The sequence below is a fragment of the Chionomys nivalis genome, chromosome 8, assembly GCF_950005125.1.
Source record: "Chionomys nivalis chromosome 8, mChiNiv1.1, whole genome shotgun sequence".
NCBI lineage: Eukaryota > Metazoa > Chordata > Mammalia > Rodentia > Cricetidae > Chionomys > Chionomys nivalis.
In genome coordinates, this window is record NC_080093.1 from 17200261 (window position 1) to 17219025 (window position 18765).

The window sequence follows — 18765 nt, forward strand, 5'->3', positions numbered from 1 at the left end:
GTGCTGGTGAACAGTGCTCTTGGCACGAGTTGCTGAGAAGGCTGGCTAGGGGCGTGAGTTCGCTCCACCAGCACCAAAACACTGAAAAAAAAATGCGAGCAAGCAAGCAAGAGCGAGCGAGCGAGAGCAAAAGAGAATAGGGGGGGAGAAAAGGGAAGGGGGGGCGATAGACACACACTTTAGATAAGGACAATTAGTCACCATCGAGACCCAGTAGGGAGAGAAGTTTAAATCAGAGGGATTTAATGAGGGTGATCTGTGCTTTCCCTGAAGCCATGTCCTCCAGCAGCTCCTGCCCCCCCTCGTGCCTAGCCCTGGTGGCTCTCTTTTTGGCTCTGTTGCTCCATCTATCCCTCTCCTTCCAAGCTGGAGACAGGAGATTCTTGCCTGTAGACAGAACTACAGGTTTGAAGGAAAAGACCCTGATTCTACTTGATGTGAGCACCAAGAACCCAGTCAGAACAGTCAATGAGAACTTCCTCTCTCTGCAGCTGGATCCTTCCATCATTCATGATGGCTGGCTCGATTTCTTAAGGTAAGGCAGGGGCTTCGATGAATCATTTAAAAATTTAAGTACCCCCACCCCCATTCTCTTCCTATCCCCTACTCCAAAGGGGGAAGAAAAAGAGGAAGAAGAAGAGTAAGAAGGTGGAGGAGGAAGAGAAGGAGAAGAGGAGGAGGTGCAGCAGCAGCACCACCACCAGCAGCAACAGCAGCAGCAGCAGCAGAAGCAGCAACAGCAGCAGCTAACCGATCTGTCTTTCAAAGAGAGAGAGAAAAAAAAAAGGAGGTTTCCCTCTCCTGGAATATTTGCTGTGAGGCTGTAACTAGTGATTGAGAAAAGCAATGTTTTCTATTAAGATGCACATGTTTGCAATGCAGAAGGCATTTCAGAAACTTATCAGTTATGACTGAAAAAATGTTGTGCTTACATATATCCACAATTAGTCTCCCTTTCTGAAAAAGAAACAAGAGGTTCAGAGAAGTTACAAAAGGGAAGATCTGGAACAACAAAGACTCCAGAGGAGTGGCTGTGTGTGTGAGAGAGAGAGCAGTGTGCGTGTGTCTGAGTGTTCAGTTGGTTTGCATGAAAGTGGAATTTGCCACGGAAAGATGGCTTCATCAGTTTCCACTCCTAGACAGAAAACGAATTTAAGGAGAGTCTTGGGCGGTGAGCAAGTTGGATTGGAGTTATTTTTTATTTTGTATCCTCCGCTGTCATTACCAGACTTGAGGACTTTGTGAGACACTTTTTATAGATGGAGCCCTTCCCCCTCCGCCCTCTTCTTTGAGTTTTCCTTGGTAACTGCATAGTTTAGTTTTTCTTTACAGTTGGGGGAAAAAAGTCATTGCTCGGGTCGTAGTCTATATCATACGCGACACATAAAGGTCCTAGAAACTCTCAGGGGAAAACGTTGGGGGTTTTGAACCCGAACCCGGCAGTGGTGGATTAGCAAACCCGGAGGTTGAGATTCCCTAGCAATCTAGTTGGGTTCACCCTTTTCCCCAGTTGTTACTTTTCTGGCAATTGAGCAACCGCGATTCCTTCCCATCAGGGACAGTTGCAGGGAGGGGGTGTTGGAGAAAGAAGAAAAAATACAAAAGAAAAAAGGGAGGAAAAACTTCTGCAATATCGAATCTCCAAGTGTTGAGTTTTTGAAAATTCCCTCCAAGTTAGAGACGTCGGCTTGGGCTCTTCCAAAGAGCCTGGAGTGCCATTTCAGATCCAGGCTGCGTCCGGCACATCTTTAGTGAGCATTTTTCACTCATCGAGAAACTCGAGTTTTGCTTTTCCGGGTGCACCCGCCCCTTAGTGCTCTGCCTCCAGTCTGCGGACGCAGCAGGTAGCTGTGGGCGCTGCTCTGAGCGCTCCTACCAGGTCCTGGTAGCGTAGCCCAAATAGCCGGAGATCGTCGCCGCCAAGGCGGAGGCCGTTTCGGGGTTCCAGAGGGTAGAGTTCTTGGGAGGGCGGGAACAGCGCTGCACTACCGGGTTTCATCCTTGAAAGCTTTTCTGTGCAGCGGAACGCTTCTCTGAATTCATCCAAATGTGGGGTGCAAAAGGGGTTTCCCTAAATGCACGCCCCACTTGCATTGCACTGCTCCAGCTGCCCGGACTCCGAGTTTCCTCTTCCTCCTCCTCCTTAAAAAAATGTCAGCTTGTTCGCGCTAAATATTTGCCTGCTGCAGAAAAATTCAGGAAGGCAGCTTTTCGGGGAAGAACCCGTGGCGGGGCGCATTTGCATTGGTTGTGCAGGCTTTATCCGGAAGATTGGAAATGCCGCGTTTCCCTGGGGCCACACTTGCGCGGACGTCCCTTCTGCGCTCAGCCGGCCCCCGCGACACCTTAACTGCACCCACCCTGGAACTCGGTCCTGGAGAGCCCAGCCAAACCTTCGGGTCATCGGAACTCTCAGGGTAGACATGTATCTTCCCCCACAAGTATCTGAAAGTGGAATTTCCGTTTATTTCTGTGCCCTTTGAATCTACCTCCTTTATGATACTCTTTAACGTCTCCATTTTGATTTGGATTCTCAGAACCTGAACCAGCAAAGCGTTAAAAACAATGTATAGACCCGGGACTCAACAGCTGGTTGCTTCAGCATTAAGAGCATCTGCAGGGCTGATTCCGTATTCCTTCCCAGAGTAGCAGTCTTTGGCTTTGAAAAACCTGTCGATGGAAATTCCGAACTTGAATAGAAGCAAATGCTATTATTGTTCTGGTAATCAGAATTTCCCGACACACGAGTTCCAAAATTCGTCAAACCTTTTTTTTTTTTTTAAACCCAGCGCGCTACCAAACCGCTTCAAGTGACAAGGAAAAAGAAAGATAAAGCCCAGTTGTGGCTAGGAGTCGTTTGTGTGTGTGTGTGTCGGGAGGAATGGGAGAATTCTATCTTAAGATCAGGTTGAATTATTTCAAGTGCCAAAAAGACAGGTTTTTACTGTGGTTTATTTATTTATTTTTGCGCGGTAGGGGGGAGGGGGTGACTGGGAGGGCCGTCCACTGAAAAGCAAGGATTTATCCTGGGAACCCCTCTGTCTGCCTGAAGATTCGGGAAGCTACTAAGTTACAATATAATTAATAGAAACAGAAAATCACTTTTGGCATTAAAAGCAATCCTCTTAACCTTAGGTGCTGTGCCTGGATTTAGAGAAAGTAGGCCAAGTTTCACCTTCTTGGAGGTTACTATGCCCGTGGGGGCAGAGAGGCAACGGGGACTTCAGATTGGAAATTTGGCAACAGTCAGGTCCGCGGTCCGCTCCCTGAGCGTCTGTGCCAGGAGCGCTTTCTTAGTAGTAGCAGAAGCCAGCCAGTTGCGCCTTGCCCCCAAGTTCGCCGCACAAATGCCCCTACCTCAACACAGGGAACAAACACATCTTCAACCCTTTAGAAGGTAGTTCTTAGGGCATCCAGGTGTTTGTGGGAGGGTGCAGCTGTTGCCTGCCGGGGTCAGGAAGAACAGCCCCAGGGAATCCTGAGGCTGAGGGGAAACCGGGCAGCAGAGCCGGTGGTTCACCGGAGCCGCCCCAGAGCACCCCGCTGCCTGCTCGGACTGCAAGCTGGAGCGGGCTTAGATAATAAATCTCCCGCCGGGTCTCCTGCAGGGAGAGAGAAGGGGCCTTGCTCCCTGACCGGTGCGTTCTAGCCTTCTCCCGGGATCCTTTCCTCTCTCTCTTTCTCTACCCCTGCAGCTCCAAGCGTCTGGTGACTCTGGCCCGGGGACTCTCGCCCGCCTTTCTGCGCTTCGGGGGCAAAAGGACGGATTTCCTGCAGTTCCAGAACCTGAGAAATCCGGCGAAAAGCCGCGGGGGCCCGGGCCCAGATTACTATCTCAAAAACTATGAGGATGGTGAGAAATTTGGTCCCAATTCTGAGTGGAAATTGGGGGTGTGAACAAGCACTCGACCGTGTGTGTGTGTGTGTGTGTGTGTGTGTGAGAGAGAGAGAGAGAGAGAGAGAGAGAGAGAGAGAGAGAGAGAGAGATTTGGAACAGAGCCTGTTTGAAGTTCCTCTGAAAAACTACAGCAGCAGGCGGCTAGGGTTCACTAGGAGTGGAGACTCCTGAGGTGACTACGCAAAGAGCAAAGAGATCTCCCCCGTTGTCCATAGCCTGGCTGTCTGCTTTTGTGCTGGGCACTAGAGTCTCCAAAGTCCTGGAACCTGTAGGCCATACTTCTTTGGGCCAGGTCTGAGTGTTTTTGTTTTTTGTTTTGTTTTTCCCTTTTGAGAAAATTGAGCCAGGTTCCCAGATTATTGAGGAGCCAGGCAGGCACACTTTATTCCTAAAATTCTAGGCACATGTACCTTTTGTTTGTCTTATTTAGTCTTTTCCTGGAATGGGAGATAGAGATTTAACCTTTTTTGAAGCCCAGTCTAAAATTTAATGGAATAATACCTCTTAGAGTGTTCCACTGTGAGGAAGGTTTCTCCCTTCTTTGGACTGCCTAATCAGTAGTCACATGTTTCTCTCAGTTTACAGTGGCATTGCAGATGTTAGCTTTCTTAACAGCCAGAATCAGATAGATGAGTTACGGCTTGCAAAGGCTTTGAAAGCTCCAAATTCTTGTGTGAGAAGTCAATCATTTTAAATTTAAACAATTTTGGTTTTATTGGAAATGAATGAAAATGATACTTAAAATTTTTCTATAAAGATTTGGTGTTAATGTCTATGAGGTTTTCTTTCAGAGATAGGTGGCAATTGTAGCATCTTCAGTTACCGGGTTGTTAAAGAGGCATTAGTGTCTTTTTCAAGGACGTTCTCTCTCTGTTGTGCTCCCCCCAACCCCCCCCCCCCCCCGTGCTGCTGTTCCTTCTCATAGTATTTATTATTACTGTTGTTGTTATTATCAGCTTTAAGGGACTGGGCACAGGTTTTCAGAGTCCTTGCGATTTTGTTACAACTTTTTAGAAATCACCTGAAAAAGGAGATGTCCTTGTCACTGTGGGGATCCACTGAATGAGACTTTTGGAGAGGTATTAGGATCTTTTGCAAGGGTAGGGTGGCTGAAGAACTTTTGCTTAGAGTTGACAGAGGGCAAGATTACAGCTTGTTGAGTTTGAAGCATTGCTAAGACTTACTCTTTTGAAACATTTGCCCAAGAGTGAAGGTATTTAAGAATTCATCTCTTCAAAGGTAAAAGTCATTGCTATAAAATATGAACTGCATGTAGATTCTGCTGTCACTCAGTATGAGGCATGGAAAGGTAAAAGACAATCTGCACAGCATCTCTGGTGGTGGTATGACCCAGGGTCTCATTGCTCTCAGGGTCACTGTCAGTTCCGGCATTAGAAAGAAGAGGGATGTATTGATGATTTTCCTGATGAGAGGGATGTATTGATGATTTTTCTGATGAGATAGTTTTTGTTCAAATTCATTAAAACTTCTTCCTCTATAGTTTGTGGGAACCTCCAGAAATTGCTGGGAGGAGAAAAAGAACAGTATATGTTTTAGAAATTGATCTTTTCTTTAAACCTTGAATTTAAAATTCTGTCAACCCTTTACTGAGTATAGTGAATTCTGCTTCAAGTGTAGAATACAATTTATTTCCCTTTATAAAAGGAGGAAGTGGGCATCACGAGGAGAAAAGGAATTGGCAGAAGTTGTGTCTGTAAAACTTCGCAGAATTAAAAACAAAAACAAAACAACCATCAAACCAGAAGAATAGAAAAGTCTGTTCACTTTCAGACCCTCCTCTACTTCAGAGTTAATATAGAATCATCCCAGATGAACTTTCTCCAACCTAATACTGAACACCTATAGGAGTATAGTTTTCATGCCTGAGGGAGAGAGTTCTCCTACCTTTAGTTTTTCTTTTTTGCCTGCAGATTTCTTCTGACTTTAGTTTTCTAAGTATTCTTCAGATATTTACAGTGATACTTGTATAGTTTTAAAGACACATACCTTCAAAATAACTTGTCTTTGGCATGGGCACCAACTCCACAGACTACCTGGATTTAATTCTTTTAAAACCTTCTTTAAAGTCAGCCTTTCCAGACCCTAATCTGTTTTATTGCTCCTAGCTGAACTCCTGATTTATGTCCCCCTGGTAATAGGATGCTGTGAACTATATCAGCAGTGGAGGAGAGTAGGAATGTCCTATTCCTGCCCTTTGGTTCTCACATATCCCTAAATCACCCATATTGTCTTTGTTGTTAAATGTTACATTGCGGAATTTAAGACAAAAATATTTTTGGTATAATAACAATTTTACTAACGTCTTGTTTTCTTGTCACTTTTCATTCAATGATAATTGTAATCATCACAGACATCTCAAAATAATTAGATTCTTTTAGTAAATAGCTCTGCATTACATAGTTGACCATCAAGGTACTTATTAAAATATATTCACTTGAGGTTCAGGCCACACCAGTCAGAAGAATAAATGACTTGTCTAGTGGAGAAAGCAGGGTATTGAAATCACTTATTGTGCCAGGCTGGGCTCAACATTTGTGACTAAAAATCTGTGCAAAATATAAATAAAAATACTATTACTTGAAAAATATTCACCTAAACATGATATTGAATAACAATGTACTCACAAATGAAGTATGAAAACCAATGATATAGTGAAGAAAGTGTGGAACTTGGGCTTAGAAAGCTCACACTGTAGGCCTGGATCTAACACTTAGGCCTGTGTGGCACGGGCTTACTGTTTCTCAGTAACGCTGGATGATGATAATACCTGCTGTGCATGTTTTTCTGTGAGGATTATAAAAAGTAATCTGTAAATATTTTGTTGATGGCAAAACACTATAAGAAGGCTAAAGTCTCTTACAGCATTTACATTTAATGTTGTAAAGTGGTACTGAGTAGTGATTAAGATTGAGAAAGATTGAAGTCAGTGTGAAAGGAGTTTGGCTCAGGGATCATTTGAGAGAATGAAAAGACTATAGGGACACTTTAAGATAGGGAAATAAGATGCCAAAGAAGCTTTGTGTGTGTGTGATGATTAGAGATGAGATTAATTCTTCGTTTTATGATATACTAACATTAAACTGAAATGCAGCTCCTGCTTGGGCAAAATCATATTTTTCTAGTTAATTCACTCATATTGTTACTCTGTTGTGAATTTTCTCTTGAATTAATATGCAATTAATAAGTCATGTGGCTTCTATTTTTCAAATACTTCTTGAGCACAGTAGAACAATTGCACTTTCTTGAACTTTGTGAAGCCATTGTTTTTATGTCAGTTTGGTACAATCAATTTGGCACTTTGCTCTGTGCTGGGGCAATTTGAATTTCACATATACATAGTAATGTGGAGGAAGTAAAACAATGATTTTTAAAAAAACTCTGTGAATCCCATGTTTTCCTAACTTTCTCTTGTCTGTGTGATGTATTGTACTTGTTCCCTACAACATAATGGGTGAATATTTTCTTCCTGGTCTGTTTTGGTCTAGCCTTCCCCTCTTTATTATGTCTTTAGTGTTCTTTATTTGTATGACCACCCTCTTTTTATGGCTATAACGATATCTGTAATGAAGATGTACACCATTTATTATGCATATTAAGAATGAAATGTCTAAAATTTTATGTTTATCATGTTAAAAAAATTCTTTTTTTATTTGCTAAAAGCCTTGATTATTTGTGGATTGCTTATATAAACTTTTCAAATTCTTCAACATGGTGTTTAAAGCTTTTCCTACCCAATATTTCTGTGTATTTTTTTAATATGGCCTTCCTTGATTATTCAGATCTCCCTAAAGTACCTTTTTTTCTCAAATATATGTCCCTTTTTTTTGACTAGCATATTTCTGCTTGAATGTCTTTCTCCTGGCTCTGTTCAAATCTTACACCACCACACTTGGTTCTTAAAGGGATATTGCAATACTCTTTACTTGTACAGTCTCTTTTGATCAGGAAGTTCCAAGCGATCTCTTCTTATTCTGGAAGGCATGCTTTTATTCTTTATGCTCTTTTGGCTCTTTCTATCTCTTCTTGATATGTAACTTCCCATATATAAATGTTTGGTTCACTTTTTCAACTGAAATGCAAAGTATAGGAGGATATTGTAGCTAAATGTCATATGATAGATCTTCAGTAAACATTCACAGGTACTTTATTATTTAGCAAATATTTCCAGTAGTTCAGTAGTTCTGTGAAAATCTCTAGGAAGATAAAAGTGACCAATGAAGCAATGAGTCAAGATATATGTAAAGATTCTTCATTCTTTTGCCTCCATGGCATGTTCCCATGAAGTCCATTTTAAATGCTATTTTAGTAACTCTTTCATTATTTCAGGTACATATACAGACATTTTATTTTTGTTCATCAAGTTGTCTTGGTTCCAGGCTATGCATTAAGTCTAACTTCACCATTAAATTTAAAGCTTTGCATTGGGAAGGAAGTAATGTTACTATACATACTTTTTTTTTGTTTTGAATTTTGCTTTTCTTTGTTTTCTTTCTGTAGTTCCGATGTCTGGTTTTGTAGCTATTGATATAATAGTGGGTTTTTTTTCACAATTTCATATACTTTTAGTGTTCATTTCTTGAAGTCTTTTCAGAGAACTTCTACTATTATAAACAATGAATTTGAACATACATTGTTAAACTCTAAGACATGGTACAAATATTATTATTGTTCCATTTTCTTTAGGAAGTTTTTTCAGTTTTCATGAAGATCAAGTAGTTAGTTCCTCTTCTTTCTCTTCTCATTTCATCAGTAGAGACACATGACATAGGAGTAGCACAGCTGTCAAAATACACACATTGTCTTGAACTTGCACAGTATTCATTATCTCATTTTATTTCACACAATGTTTCCTGAAACTCAGTTAATAAAAAAAAACATTATTAAATACTTACTTTGGGTTTAACTTTATCTTAAACAATAAAAACCAGAATAGAAAATGATAGTGTCCTAAATTGCCATTAGAATATTAGCATTAATTGCTTTGGGGGAAAATCCATAATTCAGTGTTGAAATAAATAAGCCAAACTTTAAAGCAAAACAGGCTATATACACTACCTTGTAATATTTATTAACAAAGGATAGTGTCCTTTCAGTATATATTCATAGATTCTCTTCCTGTGTGAAAAGTAACAGCAAGACAACATAGAATTATCATCTGAGGAAAATAAATTAGTATTTATTATAAGACTTTGGTGCAAATCAGGTTGAGTCTGTGAATGATGATAGATCTTAGAGACATAAAGGCCAGGAGAAAAGGCATTTATCTTGAGAGCGCATGGGGTGTAGTTGGACAGTAAGAGACTGTCTTTCTGGAAAAGTATATTAGAAATTATTTTTTAAAATCTTACTTCGTGTACCAGAACTGTGTCAGATTCTTTTCTACAGAAGCGTATTTCTACATTTTTGTTAATTATGAAAAGTTTGTAATTAAAGAGAAGTACATGTTATAAAGGATTCCAAACAAATTCATGTTGCTAGAAATTAAATCTAAATTGGCTTTTATGGTGTTCAAAAGCATTTTTGGTAGACATGAAATAATTTCTCCACTTTCCCTTTCTATCTTCCACATTTTTTCCCTAGCCCCTACCCTGTTGACCTCTTCATATTTTCTTCATGGTTCTGGGGCATGTGACTCTGGGTCGTGGTATATATTAGGTAAGAATTCTACCAGTGAGCTATTAATATATCCCAGCTTAAGGGCACATTGAATGATGTCTGCCCTTAAACTTGCAGGTGTGAACTCTATCTCTCTGTGTGAGATTCACAGAGATTTCATTATTTTTCTTGGTTCTTATAGCAATTGTGTACTATTGGGATTGGTGTTAATTCTTCTGAAAACTTCCTGAAATTTAAAATGAATAAGGTTAACTCTGTAGTCTCTATATAGTGTCTGATTCTAATATTCTGTGAAATACAGACTTTTTCAGGCTCATAAGACACACCAGAAAAATAGTTATAAGAGCAAAAAAGGAGATAACCATAGGTCAAAAGATTTAGAAAAAGCTTTTAAGGTTGTTATAGTTCAGAGAAGGTAATTAATTAAGTGAGAGTTGAATTATCGGAAGAGGGACCTAGGTGAAGGGGTTTTACCTGGTTTTAGGGTAAATAATAAAGCTAATAATAGTTATTGACCTCTGTCCTAGTTTGCTTTCTATTGCTTTGATAAAAATAATATGACCAGAATTTAACTGGGAAGGATAGGGTTTGTTTATTTTATATGTCCTGAACACAATAGATCACCAAGGGATGTCAGAACAGAAATTCAAGGAAGAATCCTGGAGGCAGGAACTAAAGCAGAGATCATGAACTGTTGAATTAAGGCGCAGCGGGCTGCTTCCCACCACCCGGCTAGCTTTAGCTTTACCCAAAATAATTACACAGAAACTCTATTCTTTTCAACACTGCCTGGCCCATTAGTTTCAGCCTCTTATTAGCTAGCTCTTACATATTGATCTAACCCATTTCTAATATTCTGTGTAGCACCATGAGGTGGCTTACCAGGAAAGATCTTAACCTGTGTCTGTCTGGAGTGGGAGAATCATGGCGACTGCCTGACTCGGCTTTCTTTCTCCCAGAATTCTGTTCTGTCTACTCCGCCTACCTAATTTTCTGTCCTATCAGAGGCCAAGCAGTTTCTTTATTAATTAACCAATGAAAGCAACAGATACAGACACTCCCACATCAATGAACAAACATTGATTACTGGCATGATGTCCATGACTTGCTCAGCCTGCTTTCTTATACAACCAAGGACCACCTGCCCATGGCTGACACCACCCATAGTGGGCTGAGCCCTTACTCACCAATTGTTAATCAAGAAAATGCTCCACAGACACGCCCACTGGGTAGTCTGATGGAGGTAGTTTCTCAGTTTAGATTCTTTCCTCTCAGGTATGCCTAGGTTTGTGTCAGTTGATAACCTTTTACTGTGTTTTACAAAGTCAGATATAGAGTAGTTAGCAAACCAGGATTAAAACATAGCCCTCCACTCATCACAGTGTGTTTACTTATTGAATTTGCTCATCCATTAACTTTTCTGGAATCTGAATCAAGCCATATATTAAATCTTGTGGAGCATTAAAAAAAAACTATGTGTCATAAGCATATTAAAAGGTCTTACAGGTTAGGTCACAAGATGGTTGTTAGATATACAATGAAAAGATAATTACAGGGGATTAGAAGAATACTTGAAAGAGATGATGATTGTCATCTTTTAGGAAGCACTGAAGGAGTAGAATAAACATATTAGTGTGGACAGGTCTTATGGTTTCCATTGCAGTGAGAATGTCTTGGAAGATATATATTGAAGAAGAGGTAGAGATAGATCAGCTGTGATACTGAGGTAAGGGATAGCAGCAAAAACGGAGACAAAAATTTTTGAAAAAATATTGGAAAAACTTTAAAATCGTTGGGTAATTTTAGATTTTGGTTTATTTTTCCTTTAAGTTCTAGGTGTAGTGGAAATTTGTGAAGGAAAAGGGAACTGATAAGGGTGAGATTTCAAGAAAGCCTTGTTTCTGTTATTTTTTTTAATCTTTCTTCTCAATTGAGATTTGTTAAATTCCATAGACAACCTTTTAAATAGTTGAAATTACGAACCAAAGGAACCAAGAGGTTGCATTTTCCACATTGTCTCAGGGCTGTTTAAGTAACCATGCTAGAATTGGATGACATGGTTGATTCCAGGACAGTCTCATTTCAGATTATGATTTTCTCCATTCATTCCTAGCACAGTGAACAGGGATGAGTTCTTGTGTCCTGTGGTAATGGGTTGATCACTTATCTGTGAGGCTAGAATGACGTTGTGGTATTGTTAGAGGCATGTCTGCTTATATGTGTGCTGGAGTTTCAGTTTAGCCCTAGATGTTTCCATGTTTTTGAAGTATTCTTTATTTGACAAGCTCAATATATATATATATATATATATATATATATATATATATATATATATATATATATATAAAAGATTGCAGAATGGCATTCTTACAGATTTAGGAGTCAAATTCCAGGTACCATTTAGATTTAGCACTTGAGCCTGGGGTAAGGGTATGAGTGCAGAGAATATCCAGATGATAGAGGAGATTTTGAGAGTGCCCTATGAGAAGCCAAAATCACGAATAATTTAAAAGTTTTTCAAAGAAGGCATTAATTGCCTGTTATAGTACACCTCACAAAAGGGAGGAGGTGTGCATTTATTTCATTTGCTATGTAGGAGGCCCGTGGTGAGTAAGCAGAACTGAAAGCTAGAACTTGAGCTTTCTGGTGACACAGTCATTAAACTATAATTCTTGAAAAATACATGTAGTCACCACTAAGATAAAGCTTTTTCTATCTTTCATTGGTCTGAGATAGGTATGCTATTCTCAACGGGGTGTTTATTTTCTTTCAATTATTGGAAAAACAGATTGTAGATTTACTTGCCCAGCTGTTAGAAGCTCCTGTGGAAGGGTAGGCTTTAAGCAAATCTGGTGAGATTTAGATTCAAAAGCAACACCAGGCCAGACTTAGCCAAGTTCAAGTCTGAAGGTGAAACGAAACATGTAACATAAAACCATTGGAAAAATAAATGCTATTGTTTCTTAGAACATTTGTAAAAACCAGTGACTGGCACCCAAGTCCAAAGGTCAGGATTTTCAACAGAAAACTTACACTTATTAAATGTCTTCACTAGGGGTTTTTGTGTTAGTAGATGACTGAGGTCTTTTGTTTCTCTGTTTTCCTCATGGCACTAAAGTAGAAATTTAGAAAGCTTTAAAAATGAAATTTCTCATAGAAGTTATAACCACAGGTTTTAAGTTTTCATCACCTAAATGTGGAGCTGAACAATTGAAAATGTGGAGTGGGGGTAGAAAAGAGAGCTGAAGACACATGTGGTGTGTATCAAAAACCAGTGTAAATCAGGAAGGTGCGCTAAGGGGATTTCCTGTGTTACAGGATGGCTGAAGTAGCCTTCCCCACTTTCCATCAGTAGACTGCAAGGAAGCTGTTGGCCTTCCTGACACCTGGGAGACACTTTTGCCCCTTATTTGACACTGTGTTTCTGTGAAGCTGCAGTCCACATTTTGCCACAAGAAGGAACCTTGTCCTGAGGATAATACGCTCTTTGATTGCAGCAGGTGCCTGCCTGTGCTATGGGACTCAGGCTAGTAGTTCTCAGTCTGTTCATGTCAGCTCTGCTGCAGAAGGATTTATTTCTCAGGTTCTAAGTATTATTGTTTTTTGAATACTAAAATGTCCCAGCTACTGGGCACTGCAAGCTCTTCAAAGGTGATCAATTTGGTTCTCATTACCCAAAGGAGCAGTACTACTTACTAATTGTCTCAATGATTTAAGATTGGAGGAGTTAATCATGGCTCCCCACATCTGAATTAGCCAGGGAAGTTTTAAAAATTTTCGGTCCTAGGCAAATTAAGTCAATATCTGAGAAGGAGGTTCAACATTACAATATAGAAACCAAACAATTTTCCTGTGGTCTGAAGGACAGACCTGTACAAGAATCTCTGGGTAAAGTGGTTTGTCTATGGTACCTTGGCTATACAGAATACCGAATCTAGAGCCCAGGTGTAGCCAGGTATTTTAGAATCCCTAAATTTATGGTGTGCATATGCATTATTTGGGGATTTGGTTAAAAGTGATTACCACCTTCTGACCCATTTCCATGTGATTTTTATGCTACTAGCTTGCAGACCATACTTGGAGCGGCAAAGCTTGACTCTATGGATACTAACATTAATATCTTGATGGTAGCCAGAAGGAAAAAATGTTCACTGAAAGGCAACAGTTGTGAACTGGTTGGATCTTCCCATCCAGTTTGCTTTAGCTGTGGTGGTAGGCTGGTTAAATGTACTGTTTTCACTGGGCTATTGTTGGCTTTCCCAGGGCTGCATCATCTGACTAAAGTTATTACTTTGTTCTTGAAACTCTTGGAATATCAAGCATAGTGAAACTTCCTTTCAATGAAATGTCATCCAGGCAATTTCATCTAGTAGAGATGTTGATATTGTTAAACTGGTCAGTCATTCAAACTCCTTTCCCTTTATTAACTAATTTTACTATTGAATGTATACATCATATGTGTGTAGACACGCATGTCACCATGTGCAGGTGGAGGCCAGATGAGAACTTAGCGGAGTTGGTTTTCTCTTTCACTTTTACATGGTTCCTGGGTATCAAATTCAGGTTCTTAGGGTTTCGCACTCAATGCCTTTACCCACCAGCCACCTCACCAACCCATTTACTTCTTAAAGGAGGCAAAACAGGAGTTCAGATAAATGAAGCATTTTAAAAATTCAGGCATTTTCAGAGTTAAATCTTCATTTAATTGAGTACCTGCTATTACTGTGTACCAGCCCTTCACTAGACTCCTCTTCTAGACCCTAAAAATGAGGAAGGCACTGTCCTTGACCTTTAAGAGCTCATACTTTAGTGGGAAAAAGACATAGACTCAATAATGGTACAATAAAATACAAACAGGCATTTCTGAGGAAAAAATAAAGTGTTCTGAAATAGTTGAGGAAGACTTCAAAAAGTACCACCAGATAAATTTACTGTTGTTTCTGATTGTTGAGAATGTTTGTAACTGTAATTTAGGTCATGAGGCCATTGGTGAGAATGTAAAAAATTTCATTTCATAATGGCTTCCTGTAGTAAGAGACCACTTGTTCATTTCCAGCTGTTCAGCCCTGAAATAATCACACAGAAACCATATTATTTTCAATATTGTTTGGCCAATAGCTTAAACGTATTTCTGGCTAACTCATATCTTAAATTAACCCATTAATCTGTGTATTGCCAAGAGGCTGTGACTTACCAGGTAAAGTTCCGGCGTCTGTTTCCAGTGGGGTTACATGGCTTCTCTCTGACTCCACCTTCTTTCTCCCAGCATTCAATTTAGTTTTCCCCAACTAGCTAAGCTCTGCCTTGCTATAGGTCCAAAGCTGTTTCTTTATTTATTAACCAATGAAAGCAACACATATACAAAAGGACCTCCCACACCATTTCCCTTTCTCTGTTTAAATAAAAAGGAAGGTTTTAACTTTAATATAGTAAAGTTACATATAACAAAACAGGTATCAAGCAAGAATGAAAGTTATAATATTTATATCTACTTTATCTTTTGTCATAACTAAGGAAAGTTATAACTATACCTAGATATTCTTCAACTTTATCAAAAACTCCAGAAGGATATAATATTACCTAAGTGTTAACAGTAAGTGCATTGTAAGCAACTTCCAAAACTCTAGAATTAACAGAGACATCTCACTGCTTGGACACTCACCCAAAATTCTTCTGTACTGTTGGGGTATCTGTCTTCAGCCTACAGGCTCATAGTGTCTGGTAGACTATTCCATGAAGCAGAAAATTTCAAAGACAGTTCTGCCTATATTGGCAGTTTGTCAAGTTCACTTTCTTCGTGTCCTGCAGAATGTCTGGCAGACTCTTTCATGAAACAGGAACACTGAAGGACTGTCTTACTTTTTAAAAGTAGCTTCAGCAGTCATATTTTGTGGATCCTGCAAGTCCAGTTCATACAGCATATCATCAAACAGTCCAGGCAAGCTCAGTTTCATGCCCAAATGACTGACTAACTCCATAAGGAGCCTCTTTGATGCTCATCTTCCTCTTGAAGTAGATTGGTGCTGCCAGGAGCAGATGTCAAGCAGCCTCCTACTACAGCTTCATAATTTCAAAATTAACTGTGATTATTAACTGTATACACACATACATATTTCTGGAACCACCATAATGTCATCAGCCTACATTTATTGAGCACTTCCAAGACACTTGATACTATACTATAAACTTTATGAGCATTGGTTTAATTATTTGAAAAAGTTTTTGAGATGTAATTCAATTTGCATGCAATTTATATTCCACTTAGAGCTTGCAGTTCAGTAACTTAGTGTACCCTAGCATTATGCAACCATTTATTATAATTTTAGAGCGTTTTCCTCATCTCTACAGAAAGCCGTTTAGTCCTTAGCTTCTTCATTGTTTCCTGTTCCCCCAGTGTTAGGCAACCATTAATCTTTTTGTCTGAATAGTTCAGATAAATGGAATAATATATTGTGTAATAATACTTTCTGATTTTTTTTTAAAGATAGGATCTATGTAGCTCTGGCTGGCTGTCCTGAAGCTTGCTGTATAGACCAGGTTGGCCTCAAACTCAGAGATCTGCTTGTTTCTGCCTCCCAAGGACTGAAATTCAAGGCCTTCACCAGCACATTGGCCTTGTGATTGACTTTTTAAAACTTAGCATACTATTTTCAGTGTTCATCCCAGTTCTAATGTATGTCAGTATTGGATTTTTCTCTATTACTAAATTGTAACCAACCATATAGAGACCAATAGATATCCATTTATCAGCTTAATGGAATTTGTGTTTTCTTTTTGACTCTCATTTATAATGCTGCTTATGAACATTTATATGTAAGTTATTGAGTAGACATGTGTATACCTTTCTCTTGGATATATACCAAAGAATAGAATTATATGATAGGTCATATAGTAATTCTATGCTTAAACTTTTGAGGAACTGACAAATATACCCAAGGATTGTACTATTTACATTTGAACCAAAAGGTATTAAGGTTTCATTTTCACATCTTTGCATTATATTTTTATATCTTTTCTTGATTTTAACAATTCTTAGTGCATATGAAATGGTATCTTATTGTGATTTTGATTTATAGTGCCCAATGTTGTAGAAAACTTAAAAATTATTTATATTCACATATACAGACGTATATATTCAATGAAAGGTACAATAAAGACAAAAATAGGATGAAGAAATGTAAATTTATTTTTCTAAATTCTTTTTTCATTCTGTCCCATATCATGGCTCCTGATATGAGAAAGAAACTCTGAATTTTTATTTATTTATTATGAATTTTTATTTTAACAACATGCTTGGATTTAGAGAAGGACAGAGCCAGTGTCCAACTCCAAGGCCAGCTTTGATTTTTAAGTGAATCATGATTAATATTTTAGTTTATGTTTTTGAGATTCTTACCCTCAAATGACGTGTCCTCATAAGTCTTAATTCTCTTTGCTTGGTGATCCTATCTGGATAATTATCTTTTCCTCTTTAGGCATCTAGATATCTAGATTGTTTTCTTGATGTTCAGTTTTTTTAAAAAAATATATTTGAAATATTAATCCTCTATCAGATGTATAATTGGTGAGTATTTTCCCTCATTCGCTAGGCTGCTGCTTTGCTTGAATGATGGTGTCCTATAAAGGGATTTCTTTCCTTATTTTTTTTTTAAAAAACTTCATTTATTTTTATTTTATGTATATTGGTGTTTTGCCTGCATGTATGTGTGAAGATGCAAGATCTCCTAGAACTGGAGTTACAGTTGTGAGCTGCCATGTGGGTGCTGGGAATTGAATCTAGGTCCTCTGAAAGAACAGTCAAGTGCTCTTAATCACTCAGCCATCTCTCCTGTTCCCCATAAAGGGATTTCTTAGAAGATGAAGTTACATTAGTGTTTGGGATTGTACTGTAGAAGATAGAAAGCCGGGCGGTGGTAGCACACGCCTTTAATCCCAGCACTCGAGAGGCAGAGGCAGGCGGATCTCTGTGAGTTCGAGGTCAGCCTGGTGTACAAGAGCTAGTTCCAGGACAGGAACCAAAAGCTACGGAGAAACCCTGTCTTGAAAAATCAAAAAAAAAAAAAAAATAATAATGAAAAAAAGAAGATAGAAGTAACTTGAGAGTAGAATGAAGAGATTTGAATTTTTTTTTAAGCAACTATACAATAGTCAAAGAATAATTGTGATTAAGAAAATTGTATTTCTTGCCATGGAAGCTGTTGTTTTGTTTTTAGTTTTTGTGTTAAATTTGGTTTTGATTTTGGGGGGATGTTGCAGGGGAGAAGGGTGGGTGGGAGGGAATGGGGAAATGGGTATGATTGGAACGTGTGATGTGAAATCTATAAAGGATCTATAGAAGTTAAGAATAGGAAATTATATTTGAATTTAGGAAGATTTGTATCGTGACACCTTAGCACATAGTCTAGAACAGTGATATGGATGTCTTTCTACAGAAGGTATTCAAGAGTGAGATGGGATTCACATTAGTGAATCAACAGTAGCAAGAAGGGGATAGCAGGGACTTGTAGTAAAGGAAAATAAAATGGAAATGAACACAAAGGCAGTATCAATTGCAGATAACTTCTTGGTTAGGGATTAGACCCAGTGTTTACTTTCTCCTCTCAGTACTGGGACCCCAGCTGGCTTGACCTGTGCATGTCTTGTGTGTGTTTTTGTAATCTATGTGAACTCATATGTGTACCAGTCCCATTGTGTCCAGAAGACACTATTTTCTTGAAATCATATATTATTTTTGGCTTTTACAGTCTGTCCACCTCCTCTTCCTTATGGATCCCTGAGCCTTGAGGGGAGGGGTATGAGGAGGACATCTCATTTAGGAGTTGGTGCTCCAAAGTCTGCACATTGCCCAGCTGTGGGTCTCTGTGTTCATTCCCATTTACTGCAAGAAGCTTCTCTGGTGTGGGTTGAGAGAGGCACTGATCTGTGGGCATAGCAGTATGTCATTAGGAGTCATTTTATTGCTATGCTCCTTTAGCAGAATAGTAATAGGTTTCCCCCAAGCCACTGATTTACCTGGTCTTGGGTTCTTGGACACTTTATCAGTGCCAGTTTTAATTTCTATCTCCTAGAGTGGTCCTGAAATCAAACAAAAATGTAGATAGTTATTCTCATAATATTTGTGCCACTACTGCACCAGTATATTTTGAAGTCAGGTCACTGTTGTAAGTCACAGGGTTAGTATCTGAGTGATTGATACTGATGATTACTTTTCTCCTCTGGTAACATGAAGA

The 18765-nt window shown here is 39.1% G+C and overlaps 1 protein-coding gene across 3 annotated transcripts in view; it reads left to right on the plus strand.

Moving 5' to 3' along the window:
- Window positions 1-245: 245 nt before the first annotated feature.
- The window catches only part of Hpse2 (heparanase 2 (inactive)), a 611174-nt gene continuing 592654 nt past the window's right edge, over window positions 246-18765 (plus strand). For all 3 annotated transcript variants that reach the window (XM_057778995.1, XM_057778996.1, XM_057778997.1), the window contains exons 1-2: window positions 246-535; window positions 3696-3853. In XM_057778995.1, the coding sequence (XP_057634978.1) occupies window positions 246-535; window positions 3696-3853 (448 nt within the window). The remainder of the gene's footprint in view (window positions 536-3695; window positions 3854-18765) is intronic.